The sequence below is a fragment of the Anabrus simplex genome, chromosome 1 (genome assembly GCF_040414725.1).
Source record: "Anabrus simplex isolate iqAnaSimp1 chromosome 1, ASM4041472v1, whole genome shotgun sequence".
In the NCBI taxonomy this organism is placed as follows: Eukaryota; Metazoa; Arthropoda; class Insecta; order Orthoptera; family Tettigoniidae; genus Anabrus; species Anabrus simplex.
In genome coordinates, this window is record NC_090265.1 from 389,961,613 (window position 1) to 389,975,356 (window position 13,744).

The following is a 13,744-nucleotide window of genomic DNA, read 5'->3' on the forward strand; positions in this document are numbered from 1 at the left end:
GGTCCTGTGAAAAAACTTTGTTTTTTTCAATATGGATTAGATATGTTGGTAGATGTCTGAAAAAGAAAAAATAGAATCAAGTACTCAAAGAACAAGAAAAGGCAAGAAAAGTAAGAAGCAAAAACAGTTTCATGAGACTCGTCCCCCTAATTCACAGGGTCACATGTGTCTTATGACTATGAAAGCTTGCGCGGCACTGAATGCAGTGTGAGAGCGATGGCTGACAACAGGAGGGCGGGTAAGAAGGAGCGCGAGAGGAACGGGGGGGGGGTTGGAATGTTGGTAGGGGATTTGGAATTTTTATTTCTAGGTTTGCATTTGTTATATACAGGTATAACTGCATTAAACAAACAAATGCACACCTACCAACATTACTTTTGCTTTGGACTTACTTATTTTCATCTTGTACTTCTTACCCAAGACTTCGTCCGTACCATTCAGCAGCTTCTCAAGATCTTCTGCAGTCTCAGATAAAATAATATTATCGGCAAATTTCAAGGTTTTGATTTCCTCTCCTTGAACTGTGATTCCCTTTCCAAATTCCTCTTTGATTTCCTTTACTGCCTCTTCTTTGTAAACATTGAAAAGGAGGAGGGACAAACTGCAGCCTTGCCTCACTCCTTTCTGGATTGCTGCTTCTTTTTCAAAGCCCTCAATTCTTATCACTGCAGACTGATTTTTATACAGATTTTAGATAATTCTTCGTTCTCGGTATCTGATCCCAGTCACCTTCAGAATCTTAAATAGCTTGGTCCAATCAACATTATCGAATGCCTTTTCTAGATCTATGAATGCCATGTTGTGGGCTTGTCCTTCTTGATTCGATCCTCTAAGATCAGACGTGAAGTCAGGATTGCTTCACGTGTTCCTACATTTCTTCTGAAGGCAAATTGATCTTCTCCCAACTCAGCTTCAACTTGTTTTTCCATTCTTCTGTAAACAATATGTGTAAAAATTTTGCAGGCATGAGATACTAAACTAATGGTGCGATAGTTTTCACACCTTTCAGCACCGGCTTTCTTGGGAATAGGTATAACAACGTTCTGCTGAAGATCGGATGGGACGTCTCCTGTCTCATACATCTTACACACTAAATGGCATAACCTTGCCTTGCTGGTTTCTCCTAAGGCAGTCAGTAATTCAGAGGGAATGTCATCAATTCCAGGTGCCTTGTTCCCATTTAGGTCGCTAACAGCTCTGTCAAACTCTGACCTCAAAATCGGGTCTCCCATTTCATCAGCATCAACAACCTCTTCTTATTCCAGAACCAAATTATGTACATCTTCACCTTGATGCAACTGTTGGATATGTTCCTGCCATCTTTCTGCTTTGTCTTCTTTCCCTAGAAGTGGCTTTCCATGTGAGCTCTTAATATTCATACACCTAGATTTCCTTTCTCCAAAGGTTTCTTTGATTTTCCTGTATGCAGTATCTACCTTTCCAAGGGCCATACAACCTTCGACATCCTTGCACTTCTCCTTCAGCCAGTCTTCCTTAGCTACCTTGCACTTTCTATCCACTTGATTCTTTAATGGCCTATATTCTTTTCTGCCCTCTTCATTTCTAGCATTCTTATATTTTCGTCATTCATCAATCAGGTCTAGTATCTCCTGAGTTATCCACCGATTCTTAGTTGATCTTTTCTTCCTTCCTAACATTTCTTCAGCAGCCCTGCTGACTTCATTTTTCATGACTATGCATTCTTCCTCTATTGTGTTTCCTTCAGCCTTTTCATTTAGTCCTTTTACAACATGTTCCTTGAAACAATCCCTCACACTCTTTTCTTCCAACTTGTCTAGATCCCATCTTTTTGCATTCTTTCCTTTCTTCAATTTCTTCAACTTCAGATGGCATTTCATGACCAACAAGTTGTGGTCAGAGTCCACGTCTGCTCTTGGGAAAGTTTTGCAATCCAACACCTGGTTTCTGAATCTCTGCCTAATCATAATGAAGTCTATTTGATACCTTCCAGTGTCTCCCGGTCTCGTCCACGTATAAAGCCGGCGTTTGTGGTGTTTGAACCAAGTATTGGCAAGAACTAAATTATGATCAGTGCAGAATTCAACCAGCAGACTTCCTCTTTCATTCCTTTGTCCCAATCCGAATTCTCCTACTGTATTACCTTCTCTTCCTTGGCCTACCACTGCATTCCAGTCTCCCATCACAATTAGATTCTCGTCACCTTTTACATATTGTATTAAATCTTCTTTCTCTTCATATGTTCTTTCGATTTCCTCATCATCCGCTGAGTTAGTAGGTACATAGACCTGCACTGTTGTGTTGGGCATTGATTTGGTGTCTATCTTGACGACGATAATTCTTTCACTATGCTGGTTGTAGTAGCTTATCCGCTGCCCAATTTGCTTATTCATTATTAAACCAACTCCTGCATTTCCCCTGTTTGATTTCGTGTTAATAATTTGGTAGTCGCCTGACCAAAAATCCTGTTCTTCCTGCCAACGTACTTCACTTATACCAACTACATCTAACTTTAGTCTATTCATCTCCCTTTTCAGATTCTCTAATCTACCACAACAATTCAAACTTCTAACTTTCCACGCTCCGACTCGCAGAATGTCAGTATCCATCTTCCTGATGATCGCCCCCTCTCGTGTAGTCCCTACCCGGAGATCCGAATGGGGGACTAGTTTACCTCCGGAATATTTTACCTGGGAGGATGCCATCCTCACTACACCATTCATACATAGAGAGCTGCATGTCCTTGGGAGTTAATTACGGCTGTAGTTTCCTGTTGCTTTTAGCCGTGTAGCAGTATCAACACAGCTAGGCCATGTTGAGTATTATTACAAGGCCATATCAGTCAATCCTCCAGACTGCCGCCCTTGCAACTTCCGAAAGGCTGCTACCCCCCTTTCGATGAACCATTCCTTAGTCTGGTCTCTCAACAGATACCCATCCGATGTGGTTGCACCTACGGCTCGGCTATCTCCTTCATTGGGACACTCAAGCCTCCCCACCGCGGCAAGGTCACATAGTTTGCAGGGGAGGGCGCTCAGATAACCTTCATTTAAACCGCAGTGGTACGTTAGGAAATTTGTTTAGAGGGGTTATAGTGAGGTATATTCAGGGAAACAAGGTGTTCTAGGGAGCGGTGATAAGGGTACAGGGATGTGGATGTTAAGTAGGGATGACATAAGAATGTTAAGTTTTGAACTGTAGAAGTATTGTAAAGAAAGGAATAGAATTAAGTAATGAAATAGATATGTACTTACAAGATATTGTAATAGGAGTTGAGTCATGGCTGAGAAATGATATACCAGTATTGGATGCAGAAATTTTTTCATAGAATTGGAGTGTGTATCCTGGAAATAAGATAGGAATGGTAGGAGGGGGACTATTCATTCTGCTGAAAGAAGAATTTGTAAGCTATGAAAAAATTAAAGATAGCAAGCATGAAATTCTAAGTGTAAGGCTCGACTTTAAAGATTATAGGCCACTTGAATTCTTTGGAGTGTACAGACCAGGAAAGGGTAGCACTGATGCTGATTCAGAATTATTTGATAAGATAATCAGTTGTGCGAGAAATGATATGGAAAGGAACGTGATTGTAGCGGGTGATCTCAATTTACCAAATGTCAATTGGGAAGGTAATATGAACGACAAGAAGCATGACCAACAAATAGCAAATAGCAAAGCTGTTTTTGTTATAATTAAAAATAAATGTGATTAAAAGGAAGGTCTGAAAAGTAGGACTATTAGGCAGTACCATATGGCTGATAAAATTTGTATGAGGGAGTTTTTAAAACGTAACTATGATCGATGGAGAATGGTAAATAAAAATGTACACAGACTCTGGGATGGGTTTAAAGTCATTGTTGGGGAATGTGAAAACAGGTTTGTACCTTTAAAGGTTGTAAGGAATGCTAACGACCCACCTTATTATAATAGAGAAATAGAGACTAAGAAGGAGGTGCAGATTGGAAAGAAATAGAGTTAGAAATGGCTGTAGAAGTAAGCAGAAATTGAAGGAACTTACTAGGAAATTGAATCTAGCAAGGAAATCAGCTAAGGATAACATGATGCCAAGCATAATTGGCAGTCATACAAATATTAGTGAAAAATGGAAGGGTATGTGTAGATACTATAAGGCAGAAACAGGTTCCAAAAAGGACATTCTATGAATCACTAATGAACAAGGGAATGTGTATGCAAGGATCTTCAAAAGACAGAAGTATTCAGTCAGCAGTATGTAAAAATTTTTGGGGAATGTATATGCAAGGATCTTCAAAAGACTGCAGTATTCAGTCAGCAGTATGTAAAATTTTTTGGTTACAAGGATAATGTCGATGTAGGGGAGGTGACTAATACTAAATAAGTATTAAAATTTACCTATGATAACAATGACATTAACAGTTAGATACAAAAGTTGAAAATTAGAAAAGCGGCTGGAATTGATAAGATTTCTGGGGATATACTAAAGGCAATCGGTTGTTATATACTTCAATATCTGAAGTACTTATTTGATTATGTTTGCATGAAGGAGCTATACCAAATGAATGTAGAGTTGCTATAGTGGCCCCCATGTATAAAGGAAAGGGTGATAGACAAAAAGCTGAAAATTACAGGCCAGTCATTTTGATATGCATTGCATGTAAGCTTTAAGAAAGCATTCTTTCTGATTATATTAGACATCTTTGTGAAAATATAACTGGTTCGATAGAAGGCAGCTCGGGTTTAGGAAAGATTATTCCACTGAAGCTCAACTTGTAGGATTCCAGCAAGATATAGCAGATATCTTGGATTAGGAGATCAAATGGACTGTATCACAATCTATCTATGTAAGGCATTTGATATCGTAGATCATTGGGAGAATCATGGCAAAAATGAGTGCAATTGATCTAGACAAAAAATTGACTGAATGGGTGACCATATTTCTAGAAAATAGATCTCAGAGAATTAGAGTAGGCAAAGTTTTTATCTGACTCTGTAATAATTAAGAGGGGAATACCTCAAGGCGATATTATTGGACCTTTGTTTTCTTATATGTATAAATGATATGAGTAAAGAAGTAGAATCAGAGAAGGGGCTTGCTGCGGTTGATGTTATTCTGTATAGAGTAATAAATAAGTTACAAGATTGTGAGAAACTGCAAAATGACCTCAATGTTTTGAGATGGACAGTAGGTAATGGCATGATGATAAACAGGGTTAAAAGTCAGGTTGTGAATTTCACAAATAAGAAAAGTCCTCTCAGTTTTAATTACTGTGTTGATGGGGTAAAAGATCCTGTTGGGGACCATTGTAACTACCTAGGCATTACTATAAGGAAAGATCTTGATTGGAGCAATCACATAAATGTGATTGTAAATAAAGGGTATAGATCTCTGCACATGGTTATGAGGGTATTTATGGGTTGTTGTAAGGATGTAAAGGAGAGAGCATGTAAGTCTCTGGTAACTCCCCCAACTAGAGTATGTATCCAGTGTACGGGACTCTCACCAGGACAGGATTACTTCATTCGAGAACTGGAAAAGATCCAAAGAAAAGCAGCTCGATTTGTTCTGGGCGATTTCTGATATAGGAGTAGCGTTACAAAAATGTTCCCAAGTTTGGGCTGGGAAGATTGGGAGAAAGGAGACGAGCTGCTCGTCTAAGTGGTATGTTCCAAGCTGTCAGTGAATAGATGGTGTGGAATGACATTAGTAAATGAATGTTTGAGAGGTCTCTTTAAAAGTAGGAAAGATCACACTGAGAAGATGAAATTGGAATTCAAGAGGACAAATTGGCGGCAAATATTTGTTTATACGAAGGGGAGTTAGGGATTGGAATAACTTACCAAGGGAGGTGGACAATTAATTTCCAATTTCTTTGCAATCATTAAGGAAAGGCTAGGAAAACACAGATGGTGTATCTGCCACCTGGGTGACTGCCCTAAACGCATATCTGTAGTGACGGACGGACGGACGGATTGTAATTATCCACTTTATGTTCGTCACCCTTTCCCTTATACACTGGGGCTACTGTTGCAACTTTACATTAATTTGGTATCGTTCCTTCATGTAAACAGTAATTCAATATTTCAGATATGGTACTATATCCCAACCCATAGCCTTAATATATACCCAGAAATCGTATCAATCCCAGCTGCTTTTTTAGCCTTTGACTTTTTTATCTTTCTGTAAATATTTTTATTATCTTAGGTTATTTTCAATAATTTGCCAATATTACTACCCTTCTCTATCTGGACATTGTCTTTATATACAACTGTCTTTACATATTGTTGACTGAATATTGAATACTAGTCCTCACATATATATTGTACTCTTGTTCATTAATGTTTCCTGGAATGTCTTTCCTGGTACCTGTTTCTGCCTTAGATTATCTATTCATATCTTAACATTGCTCCCTGAATTGAATATGGCTTCCAGTGATGTTTGCCACCTGTATGCTTAGTTGATTTTTTTGCTGAATTTAATTTCCTAGTGAGCTCCTTCAATCTCTCCTATTGCTCGCAACCATTGCTAACTCTATTTCTTAATCTGCACTTCATTCTTAATCTCTTTTTCCCTCTTATGATGGATCCTTACTATTCCTTATCACTTTTAAAGGTACATATCTGTTTTCACACTCCTCAATAATTGTTTTAAACCCCATAGCATGTTTACATTTTTTTATTATAATTTTTGATTGATCATAATTGCTTCTTAAAAATTTCTCCATGCCTCTCTTATCAGCCATATGGTATTGTCTAATAGTCCTACTTTTACAGCTTTCCTTTCTATCACATTTATTTTTAACTATGACAAAAATGGATTCATCTATTTATCATCTGTCACTTCAGTTTCTCTATAGTGTTTGTCCGGTTTTATCAGCACATCTATAATATTTTTCCCTTTAGTTGGTTCTATCTCTTTTTGATTCAGCTGTCCCTTCCATATTAAAGTATTCATCATTTCTTGGTCATGTTTTCTGTTGTTCTCATTTCCTTCCCAGTTAACATTTGGTGAGTTCAGATCACCATCCTTATTCACAATACCAGCTGTTGGTGATGCTAGGCTAACTGTTGCAAAACAACATATGAGGATGCAACCTTGACTGTAAGCAATATGCTATCTCTGCTCGCCTCTCCCCGGTGTGACCACCTCTGAACTGTGTCAACAAAGTTGTTCGTAATTTGCACTCAGCCAACCAGTATTCATCTCATTACATACAGTAGTTAGCTATGAAAAATCTTGCTCCCAATTAAAGTACAATATTGTGATAGTTGTTCAAGTTTCAGAGTGGTTCTTATACATTACTGAAAAAGTGGTAAATATGTTTTTGTCATACATACAAGATATGCTGATAAATCAGTATTAGAGTAATACCCACCCCAGGTTTGTACAAATTGCTGTAACTCATCAAGGGAATAGATCAAAAAATGTTTTAATGGTGAACTACGTGGTCATTTTTTCACCCTACCTGAAATTCATCACCATTTGTTTCCAAAGCTACTGTTATGCCACAGCTCTCATAAGTAACAAATCTGGTTATTCAGAAATCTACAATGTTGTTATCCTAAGGAGACGTGTGATCACTGCCCGATGCAGCCTGTTATGCTGCATGAATGACCACGTTACTGGTCTCAGAACGTCATTGGTATAATGGACTCTTGTGATAGTGATACAAGTTATTTCTCATCGCATCCAGTAGTGCTCCAGATAATAATGCCTTACAATTATGCTTTGTATGGGTACAGTTCGAATGGCGCTACTCACTGGGTGATCCTCGGACAGAATGCACCAATAGTGTTCACTGAAACAGAAACATGATTAATCTGAAGTGCAATAATGTTGGAGATAGATTTCATGGCTGATGATGCCTGCAATGACAGGCGAAACATGTACCAACTCAAACTTAATATAATGACAGTGTTATAGGCCTAAAGACTTAACTAGTATTGAATAGGTGGTTTCAATAAATTAATTGTTTAACATTTAATAATTGAATTTCAACACAGTCAAAATGAAAATAATCACTTGTAATGGAATAATCTGCCATTCCCCCTCTCCATTCATACTATTTCATGTACCATTGCAGCATGGCAGTCTTGTAATCGTTTTTTGTTGGTAGCCTTTGGAGAGGGCGAATTGCACATAAGTTATACATATAATAAATGGCAGTGAACTGTTCAAAAGCTTTCTGTAAAAATTTAATATGTTATCCAATGTTTCCGTGTTGCAGCCATCGTCATCATGTTCTTCATCATCAGGCTGTAGATAAAGCCACATACAAGCCTCTTTGCCATTTATATCCTGACCAAGGACCATATACAGTATGCAACAGCTCTCTCTCAGAGTTCGGAGTACTTGGTGAGCACATTTGGGAATTCTTCCTGTTTTATCCATATGAACTTCATTGGTTTCATATGTTTTTAATGTGTGTATTATTTTAGCAGTTATCTCTGTGGTCTTAATGATGCTCATAGTAGTTAGTTCTGTGGCTATAGTACATTTGTTATTGTTCATTCTTACTGGCATGCGGAGGAAAGTATTGTCAGGAACACACGTGTACCTACCAAGGCCAAATGATGTCACGAGCCAGAACAGGCCATACTGCTCAATTCTCGATACTAGAGGGAGGCCACTCGCTCGCCTAGTTCATTACACATTACACTGAACACCACATTCTCAATGCCTAACGACAAGGACAAAGTATGGGTAAATTATATGAAAGCTACAAATTAGTGGCTAATATTATAAATAAGAAAAATGAATGCATATTGTGAAACTTCAAATTCACAGTAGTGTTCCTCAAACTTCCTTTCTTTAAGCACCCTTTTCATAACAGAATAACAATCACTTCATCTGAATATTGAGCATGAAGTTTAACCCAGTGAGCATTACTGCTGTCCATTTACAATAGTGCTGTGGGCAGCCCACGGTAGTACTGTTATTTATTTACATTCTCGAAGTTTGTGTCGTAATAGGACCACCATCTACTTACATTTCGAGCTGAATGTTAGAAATTGCTGCCTGACGTCCTACTGGCAGCATTTTGGAACCATGTTGGAATATGTTTGACATGTTCAGCAAACTCTGTTCGATGTTTTATGATGTCCTGTCTGTTCTGTGATGACATTTTGTCCCAGCATCTGCAGTCACATAACCAAACTTCTTAAGAGTTTGTACTACGAATTATCACTACACCTGGAACTATTTTCTGTTGTTTCTTGTGATTGTCAATTCTGTTTGGAATATACGCCCCTTCATTTTCGTATCATTCCATCGACACACTGTTCGCTGTTATTCTAATCTCTTCTCAACAGAGTCCTTCTCCCTCTTCAGCCATCTATCTCTCGGTCTTCCCGTTGGACCTTTGCTCTCCATTTTTCTTCATTCTTATGGATTGCCTGACAAATCTAATGACGCTGCAGTCAAAAGAGAAGAGAAGTTGATCAAGGAAGGTCGGAAAGAAAATACAAAAGTGAGGAGCCTGACACAAATAATTATTGTCCTTAAAACTATAATTGACAATTTTTTACTCTGAATGTATTTTATAATTTTATGCTTATGTTCTTAATGTTAAGTTTTGTGCAATTATGATGTATTTTAATGCATACGAAATCCTTTCTTGCTGTCTTCTAATTTACATACTACATCAAGTAATGAATTTGATATTGTTTGATGTGTAGAGAAGCAACAGTTATATGAAATAAAAAATGTAAAATAGTTAAAATCTAGAACTGTGTTACTAATCTACTTTTAAACATTGTTTAGGTTTTGAGTTGGGCTACTCAATGACAAACCCTAATGCTCTTGTATGCTGGGAAGCTCAGTTTGGAGACTTCAACAACACAGCTCAGTGCATCATAGATCAGTTCATCTCATCAGGGCAAGCCAAATGGGTTCGTCAGTCTGGACTGGTAATGTTGCAGCCTCATGGTTTAGAGGGTATGGGTCCTGAACACTCTAGCGCTCGCTTGGAACGATTCCTGCAAATGTCTGCTGATGATCCAGACTATTTTCCTCCCGAAAGTGAAGAATTTGCTGTTCGACAATTGCACGACATCAACTGGATTGTAAGTATTTTTATGGTCTTAGTTATTTTACAAACATATTGATAGTTGTCAGTTATGCAAAGTATAGTAAGTTGGGCTACTCCTGACGGATGAAATGCATAGTTTATTATTTCAAGTGTTAGTGTCACATGCACTGGTAGAATTATATAAACATTAAGTTTGTACCATCTAGCTATACGTGATTATTTTGATAGGTTTATATTTTTGTATTATTTTAGTTTTTGCAGGTATACATTTCATGATATGGGATAATCTTTATTTATTAACCGATTCACATACCACTTAATTGAACTTATTGATGCCTTGGTGTACCATGTATTTTCATTATTTTACAGGATATTATCACTGACACTGAAAAACCATGTTTTACAGCAACCTAATAAGAGGAAATATCCAAACTACTGTCAGATGTACTTTGTAAAATCTTTGTGTATGGTAGATTATAAAACAATCATCTACGTGCAGCGCCACCTTGCACCGGTGGCATTCAAATGAAGATCCCTTCCTCAGTTTCTGTGTCACGCAGACTTTGCATCTCTGTGATGGGAAAACCTTTGTTGTTGGGGGAATTTGGGTGGAAAGTGTCCCCAGTGCCTCCCCTGAAGTCTTCAGTGGTGTATCCCCAGGGCTTGGATGTCTTCGTTCTAGATAGTCAGGCAATGTCACAGTCGCCAACAGCTGTTCGGCCAAATTGATCCGGAAGCTGGTAAAGCCTACTCGCTTTCTTGTCAGGGTTGAGGAGGCGATGAATAACATTGGAATTCAGAAGTGTCATGTCTAGTATGTAGAAGTATATTTTTTTGTGTCCTTTTACATAATTCCTCATCAAGAGGAATGATGCAAGTCTTTGGTCATGGAAATCAACACCACCCATTCCACAGTTGTAGTCAACAACAAGATTGGGTCTGAACTTCTTCCTGTTATCATACTTTACCACTTCAAGGTTATCTGGCCTGCTATGTTGTGTGGAGAGCATGTGCGCCACCTTCTTGTCTACCCATTTCACAATCGAAACCCCATTACTGGAAATGAAGGTGAGTTCCCCCTTTTTCAGTTTTGTGCTACTGAGTTTCTTGGACATGAACTTTCTATTTGGTCTCACTGTACCTACAGCATAAATCTTATTATCCAGTAGATTTCTGAATAATGTTGGTGAACTGTACCAGTTGTCCATGTACAGCATTCTCCAGCAACCCAAAAGCTCTCCACACATATCCATAACTACTTTTTCACTTGAAAATTGTAACCAGTTTCCAGTAGTTACACAGTACATGGCAAAGAAAAAGGAAAAATTAAATTACACGGCAGTTTAACATCCATAGCACCAAACCCAACATCTGATAAACTGCATTAAGTCTAAACAAATGAACATCAGGTTGGGCAACGTGACTATAATAAAAGGATGTGGAGCTGGCGTGGAAATCCTACCAGGGCCATACGTAGGTTGCGGTTTTCTAGAAAAATCAACAGTGATCCCTTGATCTGTGATATTATTTTCCAAAATAAACATTACAAAGAAAGTTTGGAACAAAATCCATCAATTCAAAAACCCAGTTACGATATCTCCAAACAACAAATTAGATGTAATTTGCTAAGGGCTTTTCTGTTAAGTCAAAGAGGGTAACCAAAGGTACCTTAACATAATGCAACTTCCAGAATACAACGTTTAGGGCTAATAGAAACCACATGATACAAATACAAAATTAAGTGAAAGTTAATGTGCTTTCAGACAGTCACGTCACGTAATGGAAACAAAGGGGAAACCTTTTATCTATCTATCTATCTATCTATCTATCTATCTATCTATCTATCTATCTAAATTTGGGAAAGTAACTACTGAATTGTAAATTATTATTATTATTATTATTATTATTATTATTATTATTATTATTATTATTATTGAGTGATAATTTGTAATGTTCTGGAAAGTTCCGTGACGCGGACTTTCGGAACAAGGTGTGTTTGCCCCTGTCGATTCTAGAAGAATGTTTTTACTAATTTTGGAAGATGGAAAGTTCGCAGTTAGGGTCAGGTGATTTCTGGAATATTGTGAAAACATCGCGGCTTGGTAAGGGGTTTTGATTGGTGGATCTGGGTGGCGAGAGGGAACATTCTGTGGTCTGATTGGTTACTTGGTGATCGCACCGGGCCAGCCTTGCCTTAAGAGAGCGAGGCAGGATTTCGTATGTTAAAAAATTTGTAGAAGCCTCAATTTTTAACTTATCAGTTCGGTGATTACCTTAAAATGTTTATAAATGTTCATTGTTTATAAATCTAAATGCAAGTGGAAAATCCTACACTTATGTGCTCATGCGTGCATTATCTTCATACAAAGTAAAGAGCCCAAAATAATAATATTTCCAACAATCTGTAGGCAACTAATACATGCAAGTTCCTAGAAGTATATAAGTTGCTATTTTAAAATATTTTCCAAACCTGGAATGTGGTGATAGTTAAATGTTTTCTACTGGTTTTTTGTGATGCCGATTTGTTCAACTATCTGCACCAACTCCACTGGCACAAAAGTTTCAAAGAGTCAATGATTTTCGGGTTGTCATCAAACACTACTTGGCCCTCCGAGCCTGTCACAGTTACTTGAATCTCTGGTGAAGAAAAGTAATCCATCCGCCACGAAAATAGTGATAAAATAGCTTTTGTACTCACCGTGTTTTTCTTCTTTCATTTAGAAGGAGGTTCTGTTTCTCTCTCACATACAATATTTTCGGCAGTCTCTCTATCACTCTTACTTTCAAAATCACTTAACAATTCATTAAAATGATCATCTCCATCACTTTCCACTGTGGATAATAAGTGAAAGATTCTGTGATCCGAAATAACATCACTGCAAGATCAAATAGGTTGTTGTTCCGCTATGTTTGTTTACCTCACAGATGAACTCCACAGGTGTCTACAAAAAGCTCTGTAAGTTACTTCGCGAAGCTGTAATCTCTGATCAATTAGTTCTACATAATGCCCAATGGATGGCAGAACATGTCAGAGATCAAATTCGCACTCGAAAGTGAACCGGAAAACTCAAAAGAATTAAGGACAGGCATAGTAGTGGTGGACCGGCCGCATCAGCCCGTCTATAGGCGGGCGTACCACTCATCAGGTTAATCAGAAAAGATATTGATGCTGTAGCTGAAGTTTCCTGTAAGAATGATAGAATCACAAAACGGTGTGCAGCTGGAGACCACTGAATACACAAGGAGTCTCCCACAGACATTGAAGAAGACAAGGAGAAATTTTGTAAAACCCTCGAAGATGTAATTAGTGAGAAAAATGATATTATTACTGTAGACCTGAATGCACAAATTGGGGTAAAACAACATTGGGCTACAGGACTTTTGAAGCAGAAATCCAGGAGAGCAACTGTTTGTTATGTAGAAGAAATAATCGTAGTACAAAAATACATTCTTCAAAAAAAGGGACTGGCACAAAGAAACATGGTATAGCTGGGATATAGCAGATAAAAGTAAACAAAATTTGTGTCCTCTTCCCGAGGTGATGCAGTTCTTTGCAGGCACACCCCCAATGGAGATGAGCTGTGTGTATCATTTTAACCACATACCAGCTCTCCTGTCGATCTTAAATTTCCAGCAGTACCAGAAATTGAACCTGGGCCACTGAAGATGACCGCCAGTAGCACTAACCATTATACTACAGAGAGGGATGGATGCGAGGCGTAGGATACTGATAGACTACATCACAAGGAAGGAGGCAA

The 13,744-nt window shown here is 38.1% G+C and overlaps 1 protein-coding gene across 7 annotated transcripts in view; it reads left to right on the forward strand.

Annotated features, from left to right (window-relative positions):
* Ogdh (oxoglutarate dehydrogenase Nc73EF) overlaps nt 1-13,744 on the forward strand; it is a 314,890-nt gene that overhangs the window by 194,464 nt on the left and 106,682 nt on the right. For all 7 annotated transcript variants that reach the window (XM_067134984.2, XM_067134980.2, XM_067134986.2 and 4 more), the window contains 2 exons: nt 8,184-8,311; nt 9,719-10,020. In XM_067134984.2, coding sequence (XP_066991085.1) covers nt 8,184-8,311; nt 9,719-10,020 — 430 coding nt within the window. The remainder of the gene's footprint in view (nt 1-8,183; nt 8,312-9,718; nt 10,021-13,744) is intronic.